The following is a 23,679-nucleotide window of genomic DNA, read 5'->3' on the forward strand; positions in this document are numbered from 1 at the left end:
TTTCCAGTGTTGTACATTTCCAAACAATCCAGGTTAGATGCCAGGTGAACAGAATATTTTACAGCCAGGATCTGTGCATGTGCACAATATGTCCTGAAGAGGGCAGCCAAGTCAAGCATTATACAGCAACACCGAACAACACACAGTATACTAAAACCAAAGAGTTTGAGATGTTACATACTGACAGACCCCTAATTGGTAAATGTATGTGCCTAACCCTTTAGTTTCACATATAACCTCATCAAAATAAGGGTTCAAGAGAAAAGCCCAGAACTAAGAAGTGATTTTTATTGCAGCAACTCCAGTGCAGCGAGACAGAATATCTCAGTTTAACAGCATGTTCCCCGGGTCGTGTCTGCTGTTTGTTTGTTAACCAATTCAGTTTTGTGTCGGGCAGCCTTAAAAATGAATGCGCTTTGTAGCGTCACTCTTTTATAGAAACTCAGTTTGACACGACTGGTCCAAGCCAATGCAAATATGCCAACAGTCTCTAATATCACCGGGGCAGTCCTGATCACAATCCTTATTATCATTTGCCAGGAAAGGCTGCTGTTGCCAGGCAACAAAAAAAAAGGTTTCTGAATAAGAAGCTGGCCTAATAAGAAATCAGCTTCCACACATTCTACCAAAATACAAAATCCAAACCTGAATATAACATTTCTTTATTCATATTTAAACTTTAAAAATTACATTTAAACACAACAACAGTATGACATAATAAGAAATCAACGTCATTTCAATTTACCAAAACACAAAATTCAAAAACTGAAATATTTTCTTCATTCATATTCAAACTTTAAGAAATATTAAAAATACAAAATAATAAATTTATTAAGCCATCCGTAACCCGATAATAATAATAAAATATGTTTCTCCGGACAGGCTATATCTGTTCTAAGCAATTATAAACAATACCAAAGTACATACTAGTCTTATTATTTCTACTCATATTCTATAATTTTTAATAGCATAATTAATAACATGTTTCTAGATTGTTTATAATCACTTATATCTGATCCCTAATCTAATTGGTTTACAATTATATGTACAGTAGATACATGCTGTTCTATACACACAGGGCCAGGTGTATCAATGTGTTTGCACCAGAGGGCAGTCTGTGAGAGTGCAATACTAGTGTTCATGTTACAAGGCAAGCATCAATCTCCTCAGAACAAGGCTCACTCCAGGACTCAAAGTGTGCCTGAGTTGTTTGCTGCTGGTTTTGTAATGTTGTGCAGATTGGACTTTGGTGTGAATATCTTGATACATCAGGGTCACAGTGTCAGGTCATTGAATGATAAGAATGGAATCTGATTTCCTGATAAACGGTCTTTGACAATATCAGTATATCAGGCTGTTGAACTGTTCTCATTGTGTTTTACAATGTGTGTAAAATATACATGTGTTATAGCAGCAAGGCTAATCCTTCAGCTCTGATCAGTGAGAAGTCAAGGAAGTACAATACATATGGATACAATACTGGTTAAAACACAGGGAGCAGAGAGTACTGAGAGGAGTGACTTGTAGCCGAGTCCATGTACACAGTGGGGGGCTTCAAGGACCAGGGCTGAATGTAATAGTCTGGAGCAAGGAAAGATTAGGGGAGACTTGCAGAAACTGCTGTGTTAGTGTTCCCAGTCACAGGCTGCTCCTCTAGAGAAAGATCAATGAAGTGAGCTCTGAGGCTCCGGTGTTGTTACTGAATATTGATCAGATATTATTCAATTACACCACCCCCCTCCAATAACACCATCCCCTCTCCAATAACACCACCCCTCTCCAATAACACAACCCCCTATCCAATAAGGCCCCCCCACCCATTCCAATAACACCACCCCCTGTCCAATAGCACCACCCCCTCTCCAGTAACACCTGCCCTGTCCAATAACACCACCCCCTCTCCAAAAACACTACCCCCTCTCCAATAAGACCACCCCCTCTCCAATAATACCACCCCCTGTCTCACTGTTCTTGACTGGGTTCCTGTGGTGCTGCCTCTATTGCTTCTGCTACTGTGTGCAATACTGTCCCGATCGCAGCCCCTTCTCTCAGTGCTGCTGCTACTGCACTGATCACTGCCCTCTGAGCTGCTCCTTCTCTTACTGCTTCCTTTGCAGCGTGCATTACTGCCCCTAGTGCTGTCTCTTCTGATATTGCTCTGGATACTGTGTGTAATACTGCCCCTACCTCAGCCCCTTCAACCAGTGCTCCTGCTACTGCACTGATCACTGCCCCTAGTGCTGCCCTTTCTCCTCTCGCTTCAGCTGGCTTTTCATATCTGCTTATAAACCCATTGTATCTTTCTGTTTCTGGTCTAATGATTTCCTTGTAGCGCTGCCTGACTGTCTCCATCTCTCTCCTGTGTTTCTCCTCATACTCTCCCCTCTCTCTCTTCCCTTTCTCAATGCAATCCTCCTTCTCTTGCTCCTCCCTTTCTCTCTCCTCTCGCTTTCTCCTCAGTTCTTCCTCCAGTTTGATCCTGTGATTCTCTCCCTGTTCTTTCCTCAGCTCTTCCTCCTGCTCTTCTATCCTCTCCTCCAGCTCTCTGATCTTCTCATCTTGTTTCTGGATTTCCAATCTCATCTTCCTTTTCAAGTTCTCGAGTTCTTTCAGGTGCTTTGCCCTCAGTTCCTCTTCCTCCCTCAATATTGTCTCTTCCTCCTCCTTCAGTATCTCCTCTTGTCTTTGTCTGATCTTTGCTTCTGCTTTCTGGTAAATCTCATTGGTGTAGTAGCTGCTGTTGTTTCCCTTCACCATGTTGTCTATCTTGCCCAGAAGCTGTGAGACCTGAGTGTGATTGCTCCTGTCCTCAGTGTTGAGAACATGATACCTGTTCCCACATTTCTCAACAAGCTGCTGGAGCTCCTTGCTGCCTGTCTGAATATAATCCTCAATGGTCTTGCCTTTCAGCTTGTCACTGTGTGTGAAAAGGAGCATCATGTATCTCCTCACAGCCTCCTCACTGAATATCTCCTGGACTGTCTCCACTGCTCTCCTCTCTTCCTCTGTGAATCGGCCCACCGGTATCACCAGGAGGAAAGCATGGGGTCCCAGGGCAGACAGAGAAACACAGCTCCTAATCTGGAGTTTGTCCTGAGAGAGCTCTGGAGTGTCGATCACAGCAACACGTCTCACAGCCACTTGTCCTGTTCTCTTCTCACACTCCCTTGTTACTGCAGAGGAACTGGCTTCAGATCTGAACTCCTCTCTGCCCAGGATGGTGTTTCCTGTTGCACTCTTCCCAGCCCCAGTCTTCCCAAGCAGCACCATCCTCAGCTCAGGGGGACTGGGAGGCGCTTTGATATCTGCAAGGGGAGCCTCTCCTTTACCTCCAGACATTAAAAAAACAAAAATATACAGTATATTATAATCAAAGTAAGAAACAAGCTTACTTATCACCAGAATAAGCATCAGCTGAAATTTTGCAATTAGGTTTCAGTTCAGTATTATTTCACCTTGATGGAACAAACTAATTTCTATCCTAGAAGAACAATTTCAATCTCACTCACTGTTGGGGTTGATGATGAGCGCTTTGCTATTTCTTCTCCTGACAGGCAGCTTGGATTCCTCTGATTCGATCTCCACTTTGCTTTCAAACACTGCAAAAGAAGAAGACAGGTCCATTTCCACCTCACACAGCATACACTGTATATATATAACAGTCATTATTAGCTAGTGGAAGACAGGTCCATTTCCAACTCACACAACATGTAACTTAACAACACAGCAGGTTTTCAAAATGTTATTAAACTGTAAGACTCATTTGGTTCAATGGTGTCATTGTGAGAGCCTGCGAAAGTTTTCAAAATATTGTATCTATAGAACAATTTTAAACAAACTTACTCCTGGGGGGGAAGATGTCATTGCTTTTCCTTCTCCTGACAGGAAGCTTGGATTCCTCTGAATCTTTCTCCAGCTCCTCTTCCTTCATTTGCTTCCTCAACTTTTCCATCAGCTCCTCTTCTCTCCTACTCTGTTCCTCCTCATATTTCTGTTTCATCTCCTCTTCTCTCCTACACTGTTCCTCCTCATATTTCTGTTTCATCTCCTCTTCTCTCCTACACTGTTCCTTCTCATATTTCTGTTTCATCTCCTCTTCTCTCCTGCTCTGTTCCTCCTCATATTTCTGTTTCATCTCCTCTTCTCTCCTACACTGTTCCTCCTCATATTTCTGTTTCATCTCCTATTCTCTCCTACACTGTTCCTCCTCATATTTCTGCTTCATCTCATTTTCTCTCCTACTCTGTTCCTCTTCATATTTCTGTTTCATCTCCTCTTCTCTCCTCCTCAGTTCCTCTTCATATTTACATTTAATTTCTTCTTCTTTCTTGCTTGGTTCCTCTTTGTGTTTCTCATTCAGCTCCTGTTCCTTTAGTCTAATTCTTTCTTCTACATGCTGGTAAATCTCATTTAGGAGGTAGCAGCCTCCACTTCTCTTCACCATGTTGTCTATCTTGTCCAGGAGCTGTGTGACCTGAGTGTGATCGCTCCTCTTCTTATTGTTGAGAACATGATACCTGTTCCCACATTTCCCAACACGCTGCTGGAACTCCTCACCAGCTTCCTCAATGTGCTGCTCAATCGTCTTGCCTTCCAGATAATCCCCATGGGTGAAAAGGATCATTGTGTTCCTCATGGCTCTCTCACCAAACAGCTGCTTGACTTTATCAAAGGATTCGCAAAGGTGTTTAACTACAGCTTTCCAGTATTCATCACTGTGAGTGTCAATAATATATTTTGAATACACTGGTATCACCAGGAGGAAAGCGTGGGGTCCCGGTGCAGACAGAGAAACACATCTCTCAATCTCGACCCGGACTGTGCCTGGAGTGTCGACCACAGTGACCCGTCTCCCAGCCACTTCTCCTGTTCTCTTCTTACACTTCCTTGTTACTTCAGAGGAGATGATTCCAGATTTAAACTCTTTTCTGCCCAGGATGGTGTTCCCGGATGAACTCTTCCCAGCACAGCGTCCCCCAAGCAGCACGATCCTCAGCTCAGAGGGGCTGTGCAACTCTTGAGAAACAGTTTCTTCAGCCTCTTGTTCTGTAGCCATGATTCCCCACCCTGTTAAAGAAAAAGAACAGTTTGTTCCTCTTAGAAATTAAAGCTTTCAATGTGAAGCCCTGGATTAGTTTTCTCCTCTTGTTGTCATGCTGTGCTGAAAGAACACTCCCTGTCACACACAGCACTGGCATGTTCCTGTATGTGTGGAGCTGCTGTACAGGGATACAACTAGCAAGAGCTTCAAACAAATAGTGCACATTAATAAAGAGAATCAGTGAAGTGTCTGAATGGCTTGTCAGCAGGTTTGTATCATTAGCAGTTTGATTTCTTGTTTGTTCTTTCATGTGCTGTGTAACAGTGTCCTAATAATTTCTTCAGAGAAGCTCAGAACACTCAGAACTAGATTTCTTCACACAAATTATTTATTCAGTTTTAGACCCCCAAGAAATCTGAGGTTTCACAACAATTTCCAGTACTTTTCAAATATTCTGAAAAAATATCAAAGTTTAAGGACACTCAAAAATAGGCACAAATAGCTGCCTTAGCTCATCTCTTTTTAATAAACTAAAGTTAACTTACAAGTAAATGGCAGATTTGTTTTCATCAACTTAGAAACTTTCAAAACCTTTCACCATAAATAAGCTGTTTATAATAAATATATTTTTTACACAAAACACAATGTCTAGCTAGTATAATAAACCCTGGTTAACGTTTTTCCTTTACAGGTAACGTAGAGGTAAGTATGGGAGGTATTGAGGTATAGGACTCTGGACTCTTGACCGGAGAGTTGTGGGGATCAATCCCAGGTGGGGGACACTGCAGCTGTACCCTTGAGCAAGGTACTTTACCTAGATTGTTCCAGTAAAAACCCAACTGTATAAATGGGGAATTGTATGTAAAAATAATGTGATATCTTGTAACAGTTATAAGTTGCCCTGGATAAGGGAGTCTGGTAAGAAATAAATAATAATATTTCATTTCAGGGCTGTAAACTGCCTTTTTAAATATGGTTTCTATTGTTTAAGGATGAGATCCTTGGAGTTGGATTGAGAGAAATCAGTCTACATTGTATTGTTTCCATGACATTGTAAATGTGAAGCTGGCATGTGAAATGGTTTCTGAGATATTAGCAGGTGAAGTTGCAGCAGGGCTGTCAGAATGACAATTACAAACACGCTCCTCTCACAGGGATGCTTCATGATCAGCTTTCACAGACAGCTTTGGACATTGTCAACACAGCTGTAAATAAAGAAATATTGCTTCCACATGCCCCCACAGAGACATACAGGAAAACCAGGTGCCAGGTTTGATGCGATGTGTTCTCATCCATAACTTCATACCCTCATTTATAACATATACACAGGGCTTGAACTTTTCAAATCTCTACCTCCCTTTAAATGACAATTAGTCACTGTTAAGCTGTCTCTGCATCCTAATAAACAGAAACTGCATTATAAACTTGGGTTAAGATTTTTATTTGCTACAACTCAAGAAGGTTTTAAATGCTGGACTGGCTATCGGTGCACACTCCCTACTGGGTATTTTATGCTGAAATGAAAATCTGTCAGTTAACATAATTTGCTACGTCTGTTTGAAATAAAAATGAAGCGAAACAGAATCGGGCTCAGTCAAGACATGAAGGGAAAAACAAGTGTTTTGTAATTAATAGCTTTTTTCTGAATTAGGGATCTGAATCGACTTAAAGGGACAACATGTGATCAAATATAAAACCCTAAACACTCCAAGCCCTAGATATAGAGCAGTACTAAAAATAAACCAGTTACTCATTTAGACACACTTTTCACACGTTGGATGTTACTCATGATAAAAACAGGTTTTAGCAACGATTACATTGTATGCCATTCAAACACCTTACAAAGATCTAGAGATCTGAAATCGAAAGTACATTTTCATTGTTGTTTCGTTTGTTACATTCCCAGGTTTCATTCTACAAGACTACACCTACTTTCAATAACCCCAATTGTAACAGACTGATTGAACATGTTCTTTAAGAATAAATAAATAAATACAGTAACTCACCTGGATCTGGTGCTGAACTGCCAGACTCCATCTCTGCCGCCTTTAGATCTCAATAGTAATGAAATGGTGCTGCTTTGTACATTTAGATCTTGATAAGTTCTACATATTGATTTAGGTACATATTGATTTAGGTACATATTGATTTAGTGGCACCCCATAGTCACATGGCTTCTAGATTAGATTTCTTACTGGGAGGTACCCATTACTGCCCTTGAACTTGAAGCTGTATTAAAGATAGGTTTGTTGTCTTATCAGTTTCACTAAACATAGATTTGACATTTGAATTCGGCTGCACCTGACATGTATGATCTTATTTGAATTAGTTGAAAGTTGCTAAAGGCGATGACTGCAGAGGACTGCCGGTAGTTACTGTTTATCAATGTGTAAATATACTTCTACAAAGATACGATACATGGAAAAATGAGTGAACCTGGATGTGCTGAAGTGTGATACTTGCTCCCACATTGCACTGTACATTAAAAACTGTTTTAACAAATGAACCATATAATTTACAATGGTGTGATAATTAGAATATATACAAATCACTCAAGCACACATTTTAAGCATATTAAAAGTTTATCACTGATTTTCACTGATCATATATTTGCTATCTGGAGCTCTGATGTCTCCTGCACACTTACAACAGGGAAAATTATGCAAGGTTAACAATGATCCTTTTCACCAGACAACCCAGGCTGTGGTTGAAAGGTTTATAATGATCCTTTTCACCAGACTAACCAGGCTGTTGTTGTAAACTAACACAAAGACAATGTATTCTGTGAATGCATATTTTCTCGCCATTTTTTATGAGCTCATATCTTTTCTTATCTAAACGCCTGGAGTCCTACAGTAACTCTGGAGTCATTCTGCTCAAGGTTAATATACCCTGCACTAGTTGCCGGTATCATCGGCACATTTCTTCTCTTCAATGATATAATCACAATAATAAACTCAGATGTTTTGGGATATTGCTGAATACCATTTTGTACATTCTCTATTAAAATGTTGGTGAGATCACAGGAACATTCATATTTATAAAACACATTGCATTTGGTACATTCAATATTAACACAATAGGACAGCATGTAATAAGAGTATTCACTTTTCCATTTATTTATTTACAGATCCTATTTACAAACCATTACAATCCCCCCACAGTTTAAAAAGCATTTACACGACATACAGCCTCTCAACACTGTTCAAGCTTGACTTGTTCTGAGATAGTTTACACATTGTAACACAATCACCCAGTAGGAAGATGAAGCCCCTGGAGATGCTGGTCTTGGTAAAGCACCTGAACTGGGCAAAGCCAAGGAAAGAGATACTCATTGAAGCAACCTGAGCTGATGCATCATTATGTAAATGCATTGTATTGAACTGAAGAAAAGTATGGGCTGTGGATTTTTCAGTAATGTATCTCTTCAGGATTCATACATGTATTCGAATATATTCAGTAATATCAAAGTCATTATATGTAACACTCTATTCAAGTTGATTTTTTTAAATATATACTCAGTTTGAGACAAGGGGCCCAAGCCAACGCAAATATGCCAACGGTCCCTAGTAGGGGGCGCTGTGAAGTAATGAAATAGGCGTGTCCACTGCAATTAATATAGTGATAGTGAATCCTCATGAGTATACATCCAAGAGTTAAAGCACAGGGTGAGAACAGGGGATTTTTAGGAGCCTCAAACATTTGATTGCTATTTATGAGGCACCAGGGGCATCTTGCCCCATCCTTTGTTAAATTACAAGAATAGCAATTCATTTTCTTTGAAAAATCTTCATGGTATTTGTACATTGTTTTATGAACTTTACTTTTACACTTCTGTTATTTAAATTTTCCATAATTTTCAGTGTATAAAATGAGATTTGCCTTAAGGGGGTGCATTCCCCCATGTTACCCTATATTCTAATATGAGTCTGTGGTGTTTTAAACTCCTCTGATTGATTTATCTTTGTTGAAAGAAAAAGAGAAGGTGAAGGACAGAGGTGGAGTTTGTAAACGGGCATTGAGATGGGTAAATAATGATTGTGAAAATTATTGTAAGATTTTTATAAATGGGTTAAAAAATACAGGTAATGGCAGGGGTTGCATCATCTTATTATAAAGCGGAATTTAAGGTGGGAAAGCATTTTCGTATTATAGATGATGGCTCGGTTATGACAGAATTGATAAGGATTATATTGGCATTGCAATGGATTGTAGATGTTAAAGTGTGTAGAGCAGTCATTGTTTCAGATTCAGAGATTTAGTGCAGGAAATAATGTAGTTATTTTGAGAATGCTGCTATTTAGATTCATGTGTAGTTTTAATATGGATTCCGTCTCATATAGGAATAGATGGGAATGAGAGAGTGGATAAGTCTGCTAAACTAGCAGTGAAGATAGAGGAAGTGGATGTGGATGTGCAGTATGGTTTAAATGAATATTATAAAATAATTGAGAAAAAGATTATTAATGAATGGCAGAATATATGGGATCAAGAAAAAAGGGTAGGAAGTTTTATAAGATTCAAAGTAAGGTTAAAATTAGCGAAGGGTGGCTGTGGACTGGCTGAGCTACACTCGTGTTATTCTCTGAAACACAATTGACATTGGAGATAGCAGACTGCTAGTTCCAAAACGCATGTACTGCTGACAACTGATGCAGGCCAGAGTCACAGACTGGGCCTACAGCTTACTAGCCCAGCATTGACTGCAAGCAGGCAATACATACCAGCACTATGGGCTGGAAGGTGCCCAGGCTCTCAGGAGATTTTTAGAATGCAAAACACAGTGGACCATGAGGCACATTTGGAGATAATATATAACAGAACTGTGAAGCTACAAGGGACCCCAGGGCTCTAAGGAAAGATGTCCAGTTTTAGCTGGCTGGATTGCTTGCACACTACACTAGATTTTAAACACACAACACCACTCACACTGCACACGGGCCCTGAAACGGGCATAATCAGTCAGGTGTATCTCGCGTGACGACTGGGGAGGGGAAACCAAATCTGGGCTTTGCTATAAAAAATGTAACGTGTCTTTTGTTCATAGGATAATTCTGAGACCCATTATTGAAATCATGTCTTGGAATCTTTTCTGAGAATGATTCCCTGTATATATTAAAATAAACCTCACATTATTGAAGAAAATGACTCTGTGTATTTTCTTAAGAAACCTCAGAACTTTTTGAATCTAGGAGTGCATGAGAATGGGTTATGTGTGGAATGTAGTGCAAAGGAAACTGTGGAGCATCTGATGGTTATATAGGTAGGTGAGAGAAGAGATGTGGAAAGAAAATGGAAATGGAGCTTTCAATATTTTCAAATGGTATAGGTGATGGAAGTAAAATAGAAAAAAATATTATTGGAAGTGTTGCAGAATATATTAGAAAAAACGGAAGATCCAAGAATATTTAACATAAAGAGATTTAAAAAAGTTGAAGTGTTCACAGCAGTTATAATAGCCAAATCTGAACAGTAGGTGGCGACAACAGTTGGTGGCCATTAACTAAATAGAAGCAGTCTGGTTCTCTGAGTGAGCTGGGAGTAAGCTGCGTGGGCCAGCAGCAGTGGAGAAGGAAACAGCTGGGAGTGTATCAAACAGGTCTGAACTCTGTAACAAGCTGTGTGGATGTTTCAGATGTACAGGGGAATGGCTGAGCCGCCAGATAGAGAAAGTCTGACTCCTGCTTATATTCAAAAAAATAAACAGACGCAACAGCATTCAAATATATCCTTTGCTTGGTCTCGTGCATCTGGTGCCCCCACACTGCAATCACATACAGGCAACAGGAAAGGCGCTATATCACAAAACATACATATACACACACATACATGCACTCACACACATACACACACACACACACACACACATATATATAGATACACACACACACACACACACACACACACACACACACACACACACACTCACACACACACACAGACCCTTGGAATTCAGACTTCATCTGAGACAGGCAAGCAGAGAATTACAAGCTTACAAAGAGAAAATACAGTATTGGTTATTAAACCAATTGGATAATACAGAGTCACAGGAACAAACACTCCTGAATGATTTGAGGTATTTATTTATTTTATTTATATTTCATCAACCAAAACATAATGAGAAATTAGAACTGAAGAATAACACATTGCAGTAACTAATATATATATATATATATTAAACACATTGATATATTTTTTATTTTAATTTTACTTTCCACCCCCACCTCCCCTATTTCATTCCTGTGGTCTTCCACCAATCTATATTCATTTCAAACACGCCTGAATGTGGATATGAAGAAAACAGAGGAAACAGTGACATCTAGTGGAGAACAGAAACCAGACACAAGCAGACAGCAATCATGTACTGTGTGATTAGACACAACACGTCTATTATCTCCTGTCAGATCACAGATAGGATAACAGGATCACTGTCACCAATCTCAATCAGGGTTTAATAAGACTGCCTTGCTGGTTTGAATTCATTGGAAAGTGGGTTTCTTCTTGGAAATAAAGTTGCAGTCATCAGTATTTATTACTCCTCAAATGGTAGATGAAGCAAGATAGATTCAATGTAACGTTATAATATAATGGGGAGAGTGGATTGTAACAGTGTAGAAATATGTAGGAAACGAGTTCAATAAAATCCATGATACTGAATGAAATAACGTTTCACATCCTGTGTAAAAATACAAAAAGGAATCTCAATCATGTCATTTATGAGATCCATGGAAATGTCTTCTTTCATGTGATGATATTTCACTCACATTATTAAAATAAGAAAACAATTATAATATTGAAACTTTGAAATGCCTGACAAGTCCACCCGATGCATCTAATTAAATGCTTCTTAGGGTAATTATCCGAAAGTTCTCAGAAATATAATTAAATAATTAAACAAATAATAATAATAACACAAGGAAAAGATATAAGAACATAAGAAAGATTTTAAACGAAAGGAGGCCATTGCTCGTTTGGTTGTTAGTAGCTGACTGATACCAGAATCTCATCAAGCAGCTTCTTGAAGGATCCCAGGGTGTCAGCTTCAACAACAATACTGGGGAGTTGGTTCCAGACCCTCACAATTCTCTGTGTAAAAAAGTGGCTCCTATTTTCTTTTCTGAATGCCCCTTTATCTAATCTCCATTTGTGACCCCTGGTCCTTGTTTCTTTTTTCAGGTGAAAAAGTCCCCAGGGTCGACATTGTCAATACCTTTTAGGATTTTGAATGTTTGAATCGTAGTCTTCTTTGTTCAAGACTGAATAGATTCAATTTTTTTAGCCTGTCGACATACGACAAGCCTTTTAAACCCGGGATAATTCTGGTTGCTCTTCTTTGCACTCTTTCTAGAGCAGCAATATCCTTTTTGTAATGAGGTGATCAGAACTGAACACAATATTCTACATGAGGTCTCACTAATGCATTATAAAGTTTTAACATTGCTTCCCTTGATTTAAATTCAACACTATATATCCGAGCATATTGTTGGCCTTTTTTATAGCTTCCCCACATTGTCTAGATGAATTTGTTTTTTGTATTATTTTAACAAAACAGTGCTTGGGACAGTCCTTAAGGTTGTGTGAATAGGGCCCTACATTTCCAATGGAACCACACCAAGTGAAAAGAATTGCTTTCAATCAGGCTCTGCGCAGTTGCAGAGTTTGTCCTGAAGAGGGCGACAAAGGTCAGGATTAAAACACGTTTCTGCTTTTCCACTGTGGGCAGATTACACATGTAATGCAATTTGATGGTGATTTATGTTATCCATGGAAATTTCTTCTTTCTTGTGATGATATTTCACTCACATTATTGTTCAAATAAGCAAAAATAATAAATAAATACTGCAACTGAACTGCATAACAAGTAGACCAACTGCATCTAATGAAGTGCTTGTGAGGGTAATTATCCAACCATTTCAGAAATCCGATGAGATCATTTACAAACAAAAATAATAACAGATGTACCAAAAATCCAAAATAATATAAACACCTCTATAAATATCCATTTGATAGACACAATCCAATTTGAAATAAGAACATGGTTTTCTGTGAATCTTGCCCGTCATGTTTTTCAAACCTGCACATTAGAGATCTATGTAGCCAATGGAAGTGCAATATAGGAACACGTTGTGGAATTATTTAGTGAGCTACAATCACCTTAAGAGATACTTATCAGTTCTTGCTGTGGGAATTCTAGCACTGTGCAGAGATGCCAACTAAGTCTGTCACTTGGTGCTATTTATGTGTTTGTAATCAATTAATATATTTTAAGCTGAAACAGCTGACCAGTTGTGAGTGTTTACAATTACAAAAACACCTGACAGAGATTAAACAGTAAAAATGAGGCTACCTCAGCCCCAAGTGTAAAAACAAATCATTTACCTTGTTTAACTCTGCAGGTGGCGCCATTTTACCCCCTAACTTTCATCCAAAGTTGTGTCAAATTCAACTTTCCCTTCACCCGAGGAGTGGAGAGGACAGACAGTGAGTTCAATACAAAGGTTTTCTTAAAACACAGAACAGTCTAGTTCAGCTGGCAGATTGTTACAGGGGAATCATAAGAACGAAGCCAAAACCCAGGATAGAGCGGCTCAGTGAATGTGGTTTGGAATTTGTGCAGGAGTGTCATTGTGTCAGAGATGCCATAAAATGACAGAGTGCCAGCATTAAAGTCCAGATACACTCCTATTCTGGGGGAGCGGGGGGCAGTTATTGCAGTTTTATTATTATTGTGCCGGGCAGAGTAACTGCAACCAGAGCAGATCAAACTCCAGGACTTGTCATTGAATCCAAGAAGACAGGAAAGATCCTCTCCTTTCCTGCTGATTCCTTTATATGTGACTCCTATAGAAACCCCTCCCCGACTGCACTCAATCTCCCAGTAACAGCGAGTCCCAGACAAGCCCTCTCTGCAAAGCACTTGATCCCAGTAATCAAATCTCTCTGGGTGATCACAATATCGCTGGTTTTCTCTCCCCCGTGTCACATTTCTGTTCCCTTCAGACAGATAGAGCTCTCTATACGCTGTGTTGGGGTCCAGTGTGAGCTGACTAGAATCTGATTGAAGAGAAGAGGACGGGTAGAGGAGAGATGGTTAGAAAAGTCAAATCACTGAGAAAATCAAGTCATTGTCTGCTGCATCCTAAAATAACTCCCTCCTCCCTGCTTCATCAGTCTCTGCTCCCCCCACCCTTCTCCCCTCCTCCCTGCTCCCTCCTCCCTGCTCCCTCCTCCATGCTCCCTCCTCCCGCCTATGTGCTCCCTCCTTACTGCTCCCACCTCCCTGCTCCCTCCTCCATGGTCCCTCCTCCCTACTCCATGCTCCCGTCTCCCTGCTCCATCCTCCATGCTCCCTCATCCCGCTATGCTCCCTCCTCCCTCCTCTATACTCCCTGCTCATTTCCTTCCTGCTCTCTCCTTCCTGCTTCCTCCTCCCTCCTCTACGGTCCCTCCTCCATGCTCCCTACTCTCTTCTGCATCCTCCCTTTCCCTGCTCCCTCCTCTATACTCCCTCCTCTATACTCCCTCCTCCCTGCTCCCTGCTCCATACTCAATCTTTCCACTTCCCTGCTGATTCCTCCTTCCTTTTTGTTCCCTCCTCCCTCTATACTGCTCCCTCCCTGCTCCCTCCTCTCCCCTCCATGCTCCCTGCTGCATCATCCCTCCTCCCTGCTCCCTCCCTTATGCTCTCTCCAACCTGCTCCATGCTCCATCCATTCTCCCTCCTCTATGAACCCCCCTTTATGCTCCCTCCTCCCTGCTCCTTCCTCCCTCTGTGCTCCCTTTTCTATGCTCCCTCCTTCATGCTCTCTCCTCCCTCCTCCCTGTTCCCTCCTCCCTGTATGCTCCGTTTTAAGAAAATAAGAACATAAGAAAGTTTACAAACGAGAGGAGGCCATTCAGCCCATCTTGCTTGTTTGGTTGTTAGTAGCTTATTGATCCCAGAATCTCATCAAGCAGCTTCTTCAAGGATCCCAGGGTGTCAGCTTCAACAACATTACTGGGGAGTTGGTTCCAGACCCTCACAACTCTCTGTGTGAAAAAGTGCCTCCTATTTTCTGTTCTGAATGCCCCTTTATCTAATCTCCATTTGTGACCCCTGGTCCTTGTTTCTTTTTTCAGGTCAAAAAAGTCAAAGAAGTCCCCTGGGTCGACATTGTCTATACCTTTTAGGATTTTGAATGCTTGAATCCGATCACTGCGTATTCTTTGTTCAAGACTGAATAGATTTAATTATTTTAGCCTGCCTGCATATGACATGCCTTTTAATCACGCAATAATTCTGGTTGCTCTTCTTTGCACTCTTTCTAGGGCAGCAATATCTTTTTTCTAACGAGGTGACCTGAACTGAACACAATATTCTAGGTGAGGTCTTACTAATGCATTGTAAAGTTTTAACCTTACTTCCCTTGATTTAAATTCAACACTCCTCACAATATATCCGAGCATCTTGTTGGCCTTTTTTATAACTTCCCCACATTGTCTAGAGGAAGACATTTCTGAGTCAACATAAACTCCTAGGTCTTTTTCATAGTTCCTTTCTTCAATTTCAGTATCTCCCATATGATATTTGTAATGCACATTTTTATTGACTGCATGCAATACTTTACACTTTTCTCTATTAAATGCCATTTGCCATGTGTCTGCCCAGTTCTGAATGCTGTCTAGATCATTTTGAATGACCTTTGCTGCTGCAAAAGTGTTTGCCACTCCTCCTATTTTTGTGTCGTTTGCAAATTTAACGAGTTTGCTTACTATACCAGAATCTAAATCATTAATGTAAATTTGGAATAGCAGAGGACCTAACACTGATCCCTGTGGTACACCACTGGTTACCTCGCTCCATTTTCAGGTTTCTCCTCTGATCAGTACTTTCTGTTTTCTACATGTTAACCACTCCCTAATCCATGTGCATGCATCTCATTGAATCCCTACTGTGTTCAGTTTGAGAATTAATTTTTTATGCGGGACTTTGTCAAAAGCTTTCTGGAAATCTAAATAAACCATGTCGTATGCTTTGCAATTATCAATTTTCAATGTTGCTTCCTCAAAAAAGTCAAGTAGGTTAGTTAGACATGATCTCCCTTTCCTAAAACCATGCTGACTGTCTCCCAGGATATTGTTAACACATAGGTAATTTTAAGTTTTGGATATTATTATAGTTTCCATAAGTTTACATATAATAAAAGTCAGGTTTATTGGTCTGTAGTTACCTGGTTCGGTTTTGTCTCCCTTTTTGTGGATCGGTATTACGTTTGCAATTTTCCAGTCTGTCGGTACAACCTCTATGTTACCTCCTCCCTCCTCTGTGTTCCCTCCTCACTGCTCCCTCCTCCCTCATTCCTCCTCTTTGCTCCCTCCTCCCTGCTTTTTATTATAGACAAGTATATATAAACTGTGATAATTAAGATTGATAATCAATAGATAAGATCTATAATTCTTACTTGAGATTGATTTCTGACTTTGGATAAGTTCTCTCTTTTTATTTTTCTGTCTTCAAAAAATGGCTGCTATTAATTAAACCCTCTTGCTGCTTGATTCTTTTGTTCATTATTATTCCTCGATCTTATTGCACTTCTTCAGTTGGAACCAATCAAATGCAACCCTGCATACAATTACACTTCACTTAATGTTCCTACAGTGTTGCCATTTTATCCACTCAGACCCCTTGCTTATTAAATATCTTCAATAGAATATCGTCCACTCTTCAAATATCTGTCTAATATAATGAGCAATCCATCACACAAGTGCAGTGATACTGCAGTATACATTTACTACCAGCACAGGGTGACTGGGAGGGATAGCTGTTCATTTTACCCCACAACTGGTTTCACATGCATTGTACATGTATTAAAAGATGGGATGATAATCTATTCAGGAATACCAAGATATTTAGGGAGAGAAAGGTCTGAGTGGAAAAACAGTCAACAAATGCCCTACCCTTAGTCATTCTGAATGTATTCATCTGAACCAATACTTGTTGGAGAGGTGTAGATTAATGGGTTCACAATTACTAATAAATAATAATAATTGCTGCCCTCAAGTCCACCCCTCTCTGTTCTGTAGTGTTAGCTCTTCTCACAATGGAGAGACACATATTTCAATCAAATGTTTCTGTAAAAACAGACTTACATTTTAAAAACTCAGCTCTGTTCCTTGGCTCTGGAGCCTGCAGACTGCAAACTACAACTTCATTTACTGAGTAGAAAAAAAGAGAGAGAAAAAGAATTGAAACATGTGCATTAATACACAACACACACATGCAGAAATCTGCCATGATCTTAATCTTTAAACACAAAGTGCATCTGTTCAGTTTATCAGTGTAGCAAAGGACCAAGCTAACTCCACCCTCATCAGGAATCTTTCACACAAGAACTAATCTAATACATCTCCAGCCACTCTTTCACTGAGGCGTTCGGGCCTTCCAAAAAGAGAGAATGTCTCTGGAGATAAAATGTTTTACTGGAAGAAAAGCCTTACCTTTGAAATGTCTGTCACGGCTCCTAGACCCCAGGGTATAAACTGCTGTTTCATTCACTGAATAAAATACAGAAAACTGACTTTACTGTAGAGGATTTGGAATACAAACATGACCATGACCAAAAATTCCTATAAATATTTGATAAGAAAGTGCAGGACTATAAGTTAGCATTCTATATGGAATGAATGTGTTGTTTATTGTTTAAATCCCTCCGTCTCTGTTTGAATGTTATTGTGTTGTTTTCTCATGTAGTGCTTTAGAAACTCTCTTCCTTCCTGCTCTCATCACTGTAAACGAGGTGGGGTGTTTCAACCTGGGGAAATCATTTGAAATAAAACATCTGCAATATTCATATAGCCAACAATCTGCAAGAGGTCTTTATTAATGTCTTGCAAATCCTATCCATCCTCAAGCCATGGTCTATTTGAGAAATATCTACCAAAGGAATCTATTTCACACCAACCTGTTGTGGTTATTTTGACTAATTCCCCCTTGCAGAAGTCCTCAATATGGTCTTTAAGTTCAGATACAGCTTTCCTCACAGCCCCAAAAGAGATGTCTGTATTGGGAGTAATGCTGGGTAAGTCTCCAGCTTCAGGAGGGGCACAGAGAGACTGGAAATTCTACAACAGGAAAGTGGAAAAAAATGAGTTTTTTAGTGAAACATAATGGGGTCCAAAACATTGCTGGGGAAAAGCATTTATGGACTTGAGATTTTCTAAGCAGTGATGTTACCTGTAGAAAATGGATGTCATCCTCTGTCTCTGAAAGCTGTTTCAGCTCATCGTTTCTCCTTCTTAGCTCAGAAATCTCCTGCTCCAATTTCTTCATGTGTCCTTCAGCCTGATTAACTGCAGCCTTCTCATTAGCTCCAATCAGCTCAATAACCTCAGTGTGGATCTTCTCAATGGATCGGATCAGCTCAGTAAAGATCTTCTCACTTTCCTTTATTTCTATGCATGCAGATCTCTGAGTGAAAGAACACAGTAGAGGAGACATGGTTAGTATTGATATCAAAAACACATCAGGCATAGACAGTAAACTTCTGTAGATGTGTTCCAGTCCATCTGTTAACACCCTCTTGACAATACCCACTTTCAGTGACTTCACAGCCTCATTCAGCTTCTCCACTTCTTTCAGTCTCTCCTGGATTCTCTGTTGTATTTCTGTCTGTGTCTCTCCCAGCTGCTTCTGTGTAGAAACACAGTGACACAGTGACATTTCTGATGGGGGAGTGAGTGATATCCTTTCACACCCAGCACAGGTCTGTTTAAGTATGCTTTTGTGTGTATAGTAGTAAGATACAACACCATCTAGTGCACAGCTGCCAGCAATACAAAAGGACACTTGATCCACAGTAGCTGTCCACTAGATGGTACTGATTCATACTAGTAACAGTGAATGATGGCTGATCTAGCATGTGTTACATGTTTGTTTTGTTAAGCACCTAGGTAACTGAAGCAGCTTTCTCTTTAATGTATATTTAGGGCTTCTGATTTCTGTTTTAATCGATAAACACAGATAAAACAGCCCTGATGCAAAACAATGAAATCAGTGTATACCCAATAAACAGCGGAAAAACACTGGACATGGTTACTCAATTCACATTGACTTCACTCCTTTCCATGTGAAAAAATACAATAAAATAACCTAAAACCAAAAAAACAAAACCCTTTCTCAATGCAGTCGTGCAATGTCCCTCCTTCCTGACTTGAATCTATCATTGATTTGTTCTGAAAACTTTAAACTGAGTGGAAGCACATTCCTGCATTTCTATTGGAGGATTGCACATGCTAGTGAGATTTAAAACAAGATTAGAATTAGAAATGGAGGGTTGTTCTTGCTCACATGATTTAAAGCTATATTACAGTTCAATAGACACACAGAAACATCAGAAGAATGTGCCCTTGACAAGAAGGACTTCGATGTGGAAGACAGCAAAGGAAACAGGGTACTTATAGATTTCAACAAACAAAAATCCTAAACAGATTATTTCTTTTTTAACTAATTTAAACATATTTGTTTTAATCATGTAAAAATGTGTCAAATTCAGCTACTTGGATTTGAGTTACATCCTCTACTGGCTTTGAGCCTTAATAATTAAAAAAAAAAAAGATTAACACTTTATCAATAAAAACAATTCTTCTCAGCTAGATGGTGGTTATAAATTGAAAGATCAAACGTTTTAAGTGTACAAGCAAGCCTCCCAAAAACACACCTCTCACTGGGCAGACTGGCAAGAACGGCATGGCACGGGCACACCTCTTCCAGTGCAGACAGATGCGTATGTGTCACTTTTAAAGGCACGGGCACAGCAGCTCTGCTAGTGCAGATAGATGCATATGTGCCACTTTTAAAAGGCATGGGTTTTGTTTACTATATATCAAAACACAATTATTAAAGTCTTGTTTAAAATGTAATGTATTAGTTTATTAAGAAGATATTATGATCCCTGTGCTGCAGTCATTGTTACAATATATTAAAGAGGCCCTGCATCATAGAGGCAGCACTGGGTGAAGCTCGCTCCGTCCTCCGGCTGCAGCACCAATTTTCCAAGCGAGGATCACATTTCCACCACATCACTACAAACACCAGTATGGCTGGCTCTGGGTTTAATGAAATTAATAAACACCGGAAAACAGAAGCCCTGGTTATTTTGAATATCATATTAATCTTGTTTTTATTTATTTATTTATTTTAAATTAGGTACTTGACTTTTCTGTTTATGTTATTTTCAATCACTTTACCCAATTAAACTATAATACATTAAACAATGAAACTGATCTATGATTTTATTAAATTGCAAGATGCATATAAAAAACACCAGGAATATAAATCATGCTAATTTTACACTACAAATTCCAATGCACCACAAAACAGCTGAACAAATCCTTCTTACCCTGTGAGGCAGGGCGGAGGTCCTGCGCGTGTAAACACTGTGTTTTTGTTTGATTGTAAATAATGTTTTTGATAATCAAGTTTGTGCTAGATGTGGCAGCGTATATTTAAATCCAGGTGTGGAATGTGTCCAGGTGCTAAATAATTAATTGATTATCAATTAGCCGTGGCCAAATGCCTTTAAAGGGGTCTGAAAAGCCAGTTTCTTTGTTCTACAAGCAGGGATACAGACTCTGGGAAGGACAGTGGTGCTGTAGCAGCCTCACGACTGCGTGTGTTAACCAGGGTGAGAAAAACACAAGAGGAAAAATGTATCTCGGATCACTGTGTGAGTTAACCAGGATCGCTAGCACTGGATGGAATAGCGAACAAGTTTAGGGGATTTTAATCCCACCCAAGTCTAGAGAGGAGGTGTCAGGGAGACTGTTCCTGGAGCGGGACCTCCTTTCTTCTATGGTCAGCTTTTATTTTATAGTTGTTTTTCGTGCAGTGTTTTGTTTTGAATGTTTTGTGTTTTTTGTATCAAAGAAAACCTCCTGTGTCCTTCCTGTCAATCAGCGATAGCCACACCCGTAACAACACCCCTGTTACACCCTGAAATGCATTTTAGTACATTATAGTTTAGATAGAGCAATTAAAAAACTAGGGCTTTTTAAATAGATCTTAATATACATTTCAAATCTGATCTAATGTGAGACTGTATAACTTATTAAACAGTTATACAGTCTCACATTAGATCAGATTTGAATTAAATATCCCTGGGAATTCTTATCTTCTAAGATAGCTACAACAGAATGGTTCAAACCCTTACCTGTTTCCCAGTCCTTTCTTTCTCAACTGAGACTTTATCATGGCTCTTGTGTTCCTCGTCTGCACACAGCCAGCAAATACACACCTGATCGGTTCTACAGAAGACCTCACATAATCGTTGGTGTTCAGCACAAAGCTTCTGCTCCAGATTTTTAATTACATTGATCAGCTTGTGCCTCTTTAATGGATTAACCTCACTGTGTGGCTTGACGTGTGTTTCACAGTAAGAGGCCAGGCACGTCAAACAGGATTTCACAGCTTTGAACTTTCTCCCAGTGCAGAAATCACACGACACATCTCCAGGTCCAACATAACTTTGAGCAGGAGGAGGATTGAGTCCTGTCTTCTTTAATTTCTCCACAACTTCAGCCAGCATGGTGTTTCTGCACAGATCAGGCCTCGGGATAAAGGTCTTTCTGCACTGGGGGCAGCTGTAGACACTTGTATGATCAGTCTGATCCCAGCAGTTCTTAATACACCTCATACAGTAACTGTGTCCACATGCTGTAGTGACTGGGTCCTTCAATATCTCCAGACACACTGGACAGCTAAACTGATCCTCTGACCACAAGTTTGAAGCCATCTTGCTGCAGTGAGACAGAGAGACTGACGATTTCACAACAGAAACTTCACTGTGTTGATTTCCTGGAGTTGTGCAAAGCTCTAAGAGGTGGGGTTTGGGACTGAGGCCAGGTTTAGACAAGCAGGCTGAGCAGAAACTGCTGAATCAGTGTGAGAGGGGCGGAGAGGAGAGAGTTGTGAGTGGGACTGGTGTTTGAGAAATGCATTGTCACAGTAACCCTTCTATAGCTACAGTATGTATTTGACTGCACTAGACCTTCACTTCTGTGTGGGTCTGAATCCTCAGATGTTCACAAGGGAAGTGAGTTTGGTGAAGTTCGATCTTCGTGGGCATTAATCCACATCTCAAAGTCCATTAGACCTCAACCACAAACTTGTCTCTGAGCACCAACTGCTTTCTTCCCTCCAGTTCAGGGCAAGCTTGAGGCACAGAGTCTGAACTGCTCACACACCCCTAAGAGAACGTGAAGGGAGGTCCCTCCAGTCCAGGGGAGGCTGTATATTATGATAACTAGACATGTTCTAGTGTTATCAGACAGGGTGTGTACGTTACTGACATACTCAGTGCTGATTTCATGAGTTAAAACCATTTTATACAGAACAGACACTCAAACAAAGCTTACAATCAAGAGACCTACTTTTCAAATCTGTGCACTATTTGTTTTATTCATTTCAGACAATGTCTTCCCTCTCATCAGCAGAACATCGTTCTCTCAAGTCCCTTCTTGTTTTGCTGTTGCTCGTTTTGTTTTCCACACTTCTTTATTTCTACTCTCTTTGACTCAGGTGAAGCCCATTGATCCTGCAGCCCCCACACTGGTTTCCTCTCCCCGTTCACTTCCTTCCTTCCTGTGTTACAGGTAATAGGACCCCACCTCCTGACCCCCTTCATCAAACATTTCAAAGAGATTTCATTTCAATCAGCCATGCTGCTGTGTTTTCATGAACAGATACAATTGTTCATTTTGAAAACTCTCCTGATAAATAGATATTAATGAACACTCATGGGGACCACACTGAGGTTAAAGGTTTAAATGTCATCATGTTCTTTACATTTCTTACCTGATGAGGATTTTCTGATGCTGTTTCTGATTAGAATTTATTCACGGTGCTTACTAACTATTTAAGCAAAACATTGCTTCTGTTTGACTGCTGTGTTAGAGTGTCTAGTTCTGTACAGGAATATGAGAAGGATGGAACTCCAGCCATTGGAATAGTTGCGTCAATACCCTCGATTCACCATGAAGTGTGATCCTGGGCTGGAATCACAATATGTGCATTCAATTTCCCAGCAATGACAGACACAACAGAACAGCACAGACCTGTCAGCACTTATTGATGCTAGACCCCTGCGATATGAGAAGCAGGCAGAGCCGCAGTGACTGCTTCAGTTGTTCTCCAGATCCCTGGCATGGATTCTGGGACGTATAAAAGCTGCATCTCCCTGTTGCCAGTCAGTTTCAGTTCCAATGGTAAAACAGCACATCAGATCCTATTGCAGTGACTTTGAGAGAGGGCTGACAGTAGGAAGTGCTCGCTTCACTGCCGTATCCAAGACTGCACACAATCCTGATGTTTCATTCACAAGGAACAACAGTCTCCACAGTGATAGGACTCTCTCTATGTGTGGCTCATTCTGGAGAACAGACTTCTACCCCAATGCAATAACATACAAGTTCCCTGGGAAATGACATTTAATAGAGAAAAGTGTAAAGTACTGCACGCAGGCAATACAAATGTGCATTATCATATCATATGTGAGATACTGAAATTGAAGAAGGAATCTATGAAAAAGACCTAGGAGTTTATGTTGACTCAGAAATGTCTTCATCTAGACAATGTGGGGAAGCTATAAAAAAAGTCCAACAAG

The 23,679-nt window shown here is 40.1% G+C and overlaps 3 protein-coding genes across 3 annotated transcripts; all 3 read right to left on the bottom strand.

Annotated features, from left to right (window-relative positions):
- Positions 1-1,939: 1,939 nt before the first annotated feature.
- Positions 1,940-3,393, bottom strand: LOC131723181 (GTPase IMAP family member 4-like). The gene has a single exon (XM_059016689.1). The coding sequence runs from the start codon at positions 3,337-3,339 to the stop codon at positions 1,963-1,965; it is 1,377 nt and encodes a 458-aa protein (XP_058872672.1). The 5' UTR covers positions 3,340-3,393; the 3' UTR covers positions 1,940-1,962.
- Positions 3,394-3,851: 458 nt separating this feature from the next.
- LOC131723197 (GTPase IMAP family member 4-like) lies at positions 3,852-5,056 on the bottom strand. The gene has a single exon (XM_059016727.1). The coding sequence runs from the start codon at positions 5,054-5,056 to the stop codon at positions 4,184-4,186; it is 873 nt and encodes a 290-aa protein (XP_058872710.1). The 3' UTR covers positions 3,852-4,183.
- Positions 5,057-11,125: 6,069 nt separating this feature from the next.
- Positions 11,126-21,856, bottom strand: LOC131723185 (tripartite motif-containing protein 16-like). Its single transcript, XM_059016700.1, has 7 exons — positions 21,229-21,856; positions 18,615-18,710; positions 18,255-18,488; positions 17,983-18,142; positions 17,519-17,575; positions 17,171-17,236; positions 11,126-14,095 (listed from the first exon to the last, which is right to left on the bottom strand). The coding sequence occupies exons 1-7, from the start codon at positions 21,808-21,810 to the stop codon at positions 13,563-13,565; spliced, it is 1,728 nt and encodes a 575-aa protein (XP_058872683.1). The 5' UTR covers positions 21,811-21,856; the 3' UTR covers positions 11,126-13,562.
- Between the last annotated feature and the right edge of the window lie 1,823 nt (positions 21,857-23,679).

The sequence above is a fragment of the Acipenser ruthenus genome, chromosome 53, assembly GCF_902713425.1.
Source record: "Acipenser ruthenus chromosome 53, fAciRut3.2 maternal haplotype, whole genome shotgun sequence".
Taxonomy (NCBI): domain Eukaryota; kingdom Metazoa; phylum Chordata; class Actinopteri; order Acipenseriformes; family Acipenseridae; genus Acipenser; species Acipenser ruthenus.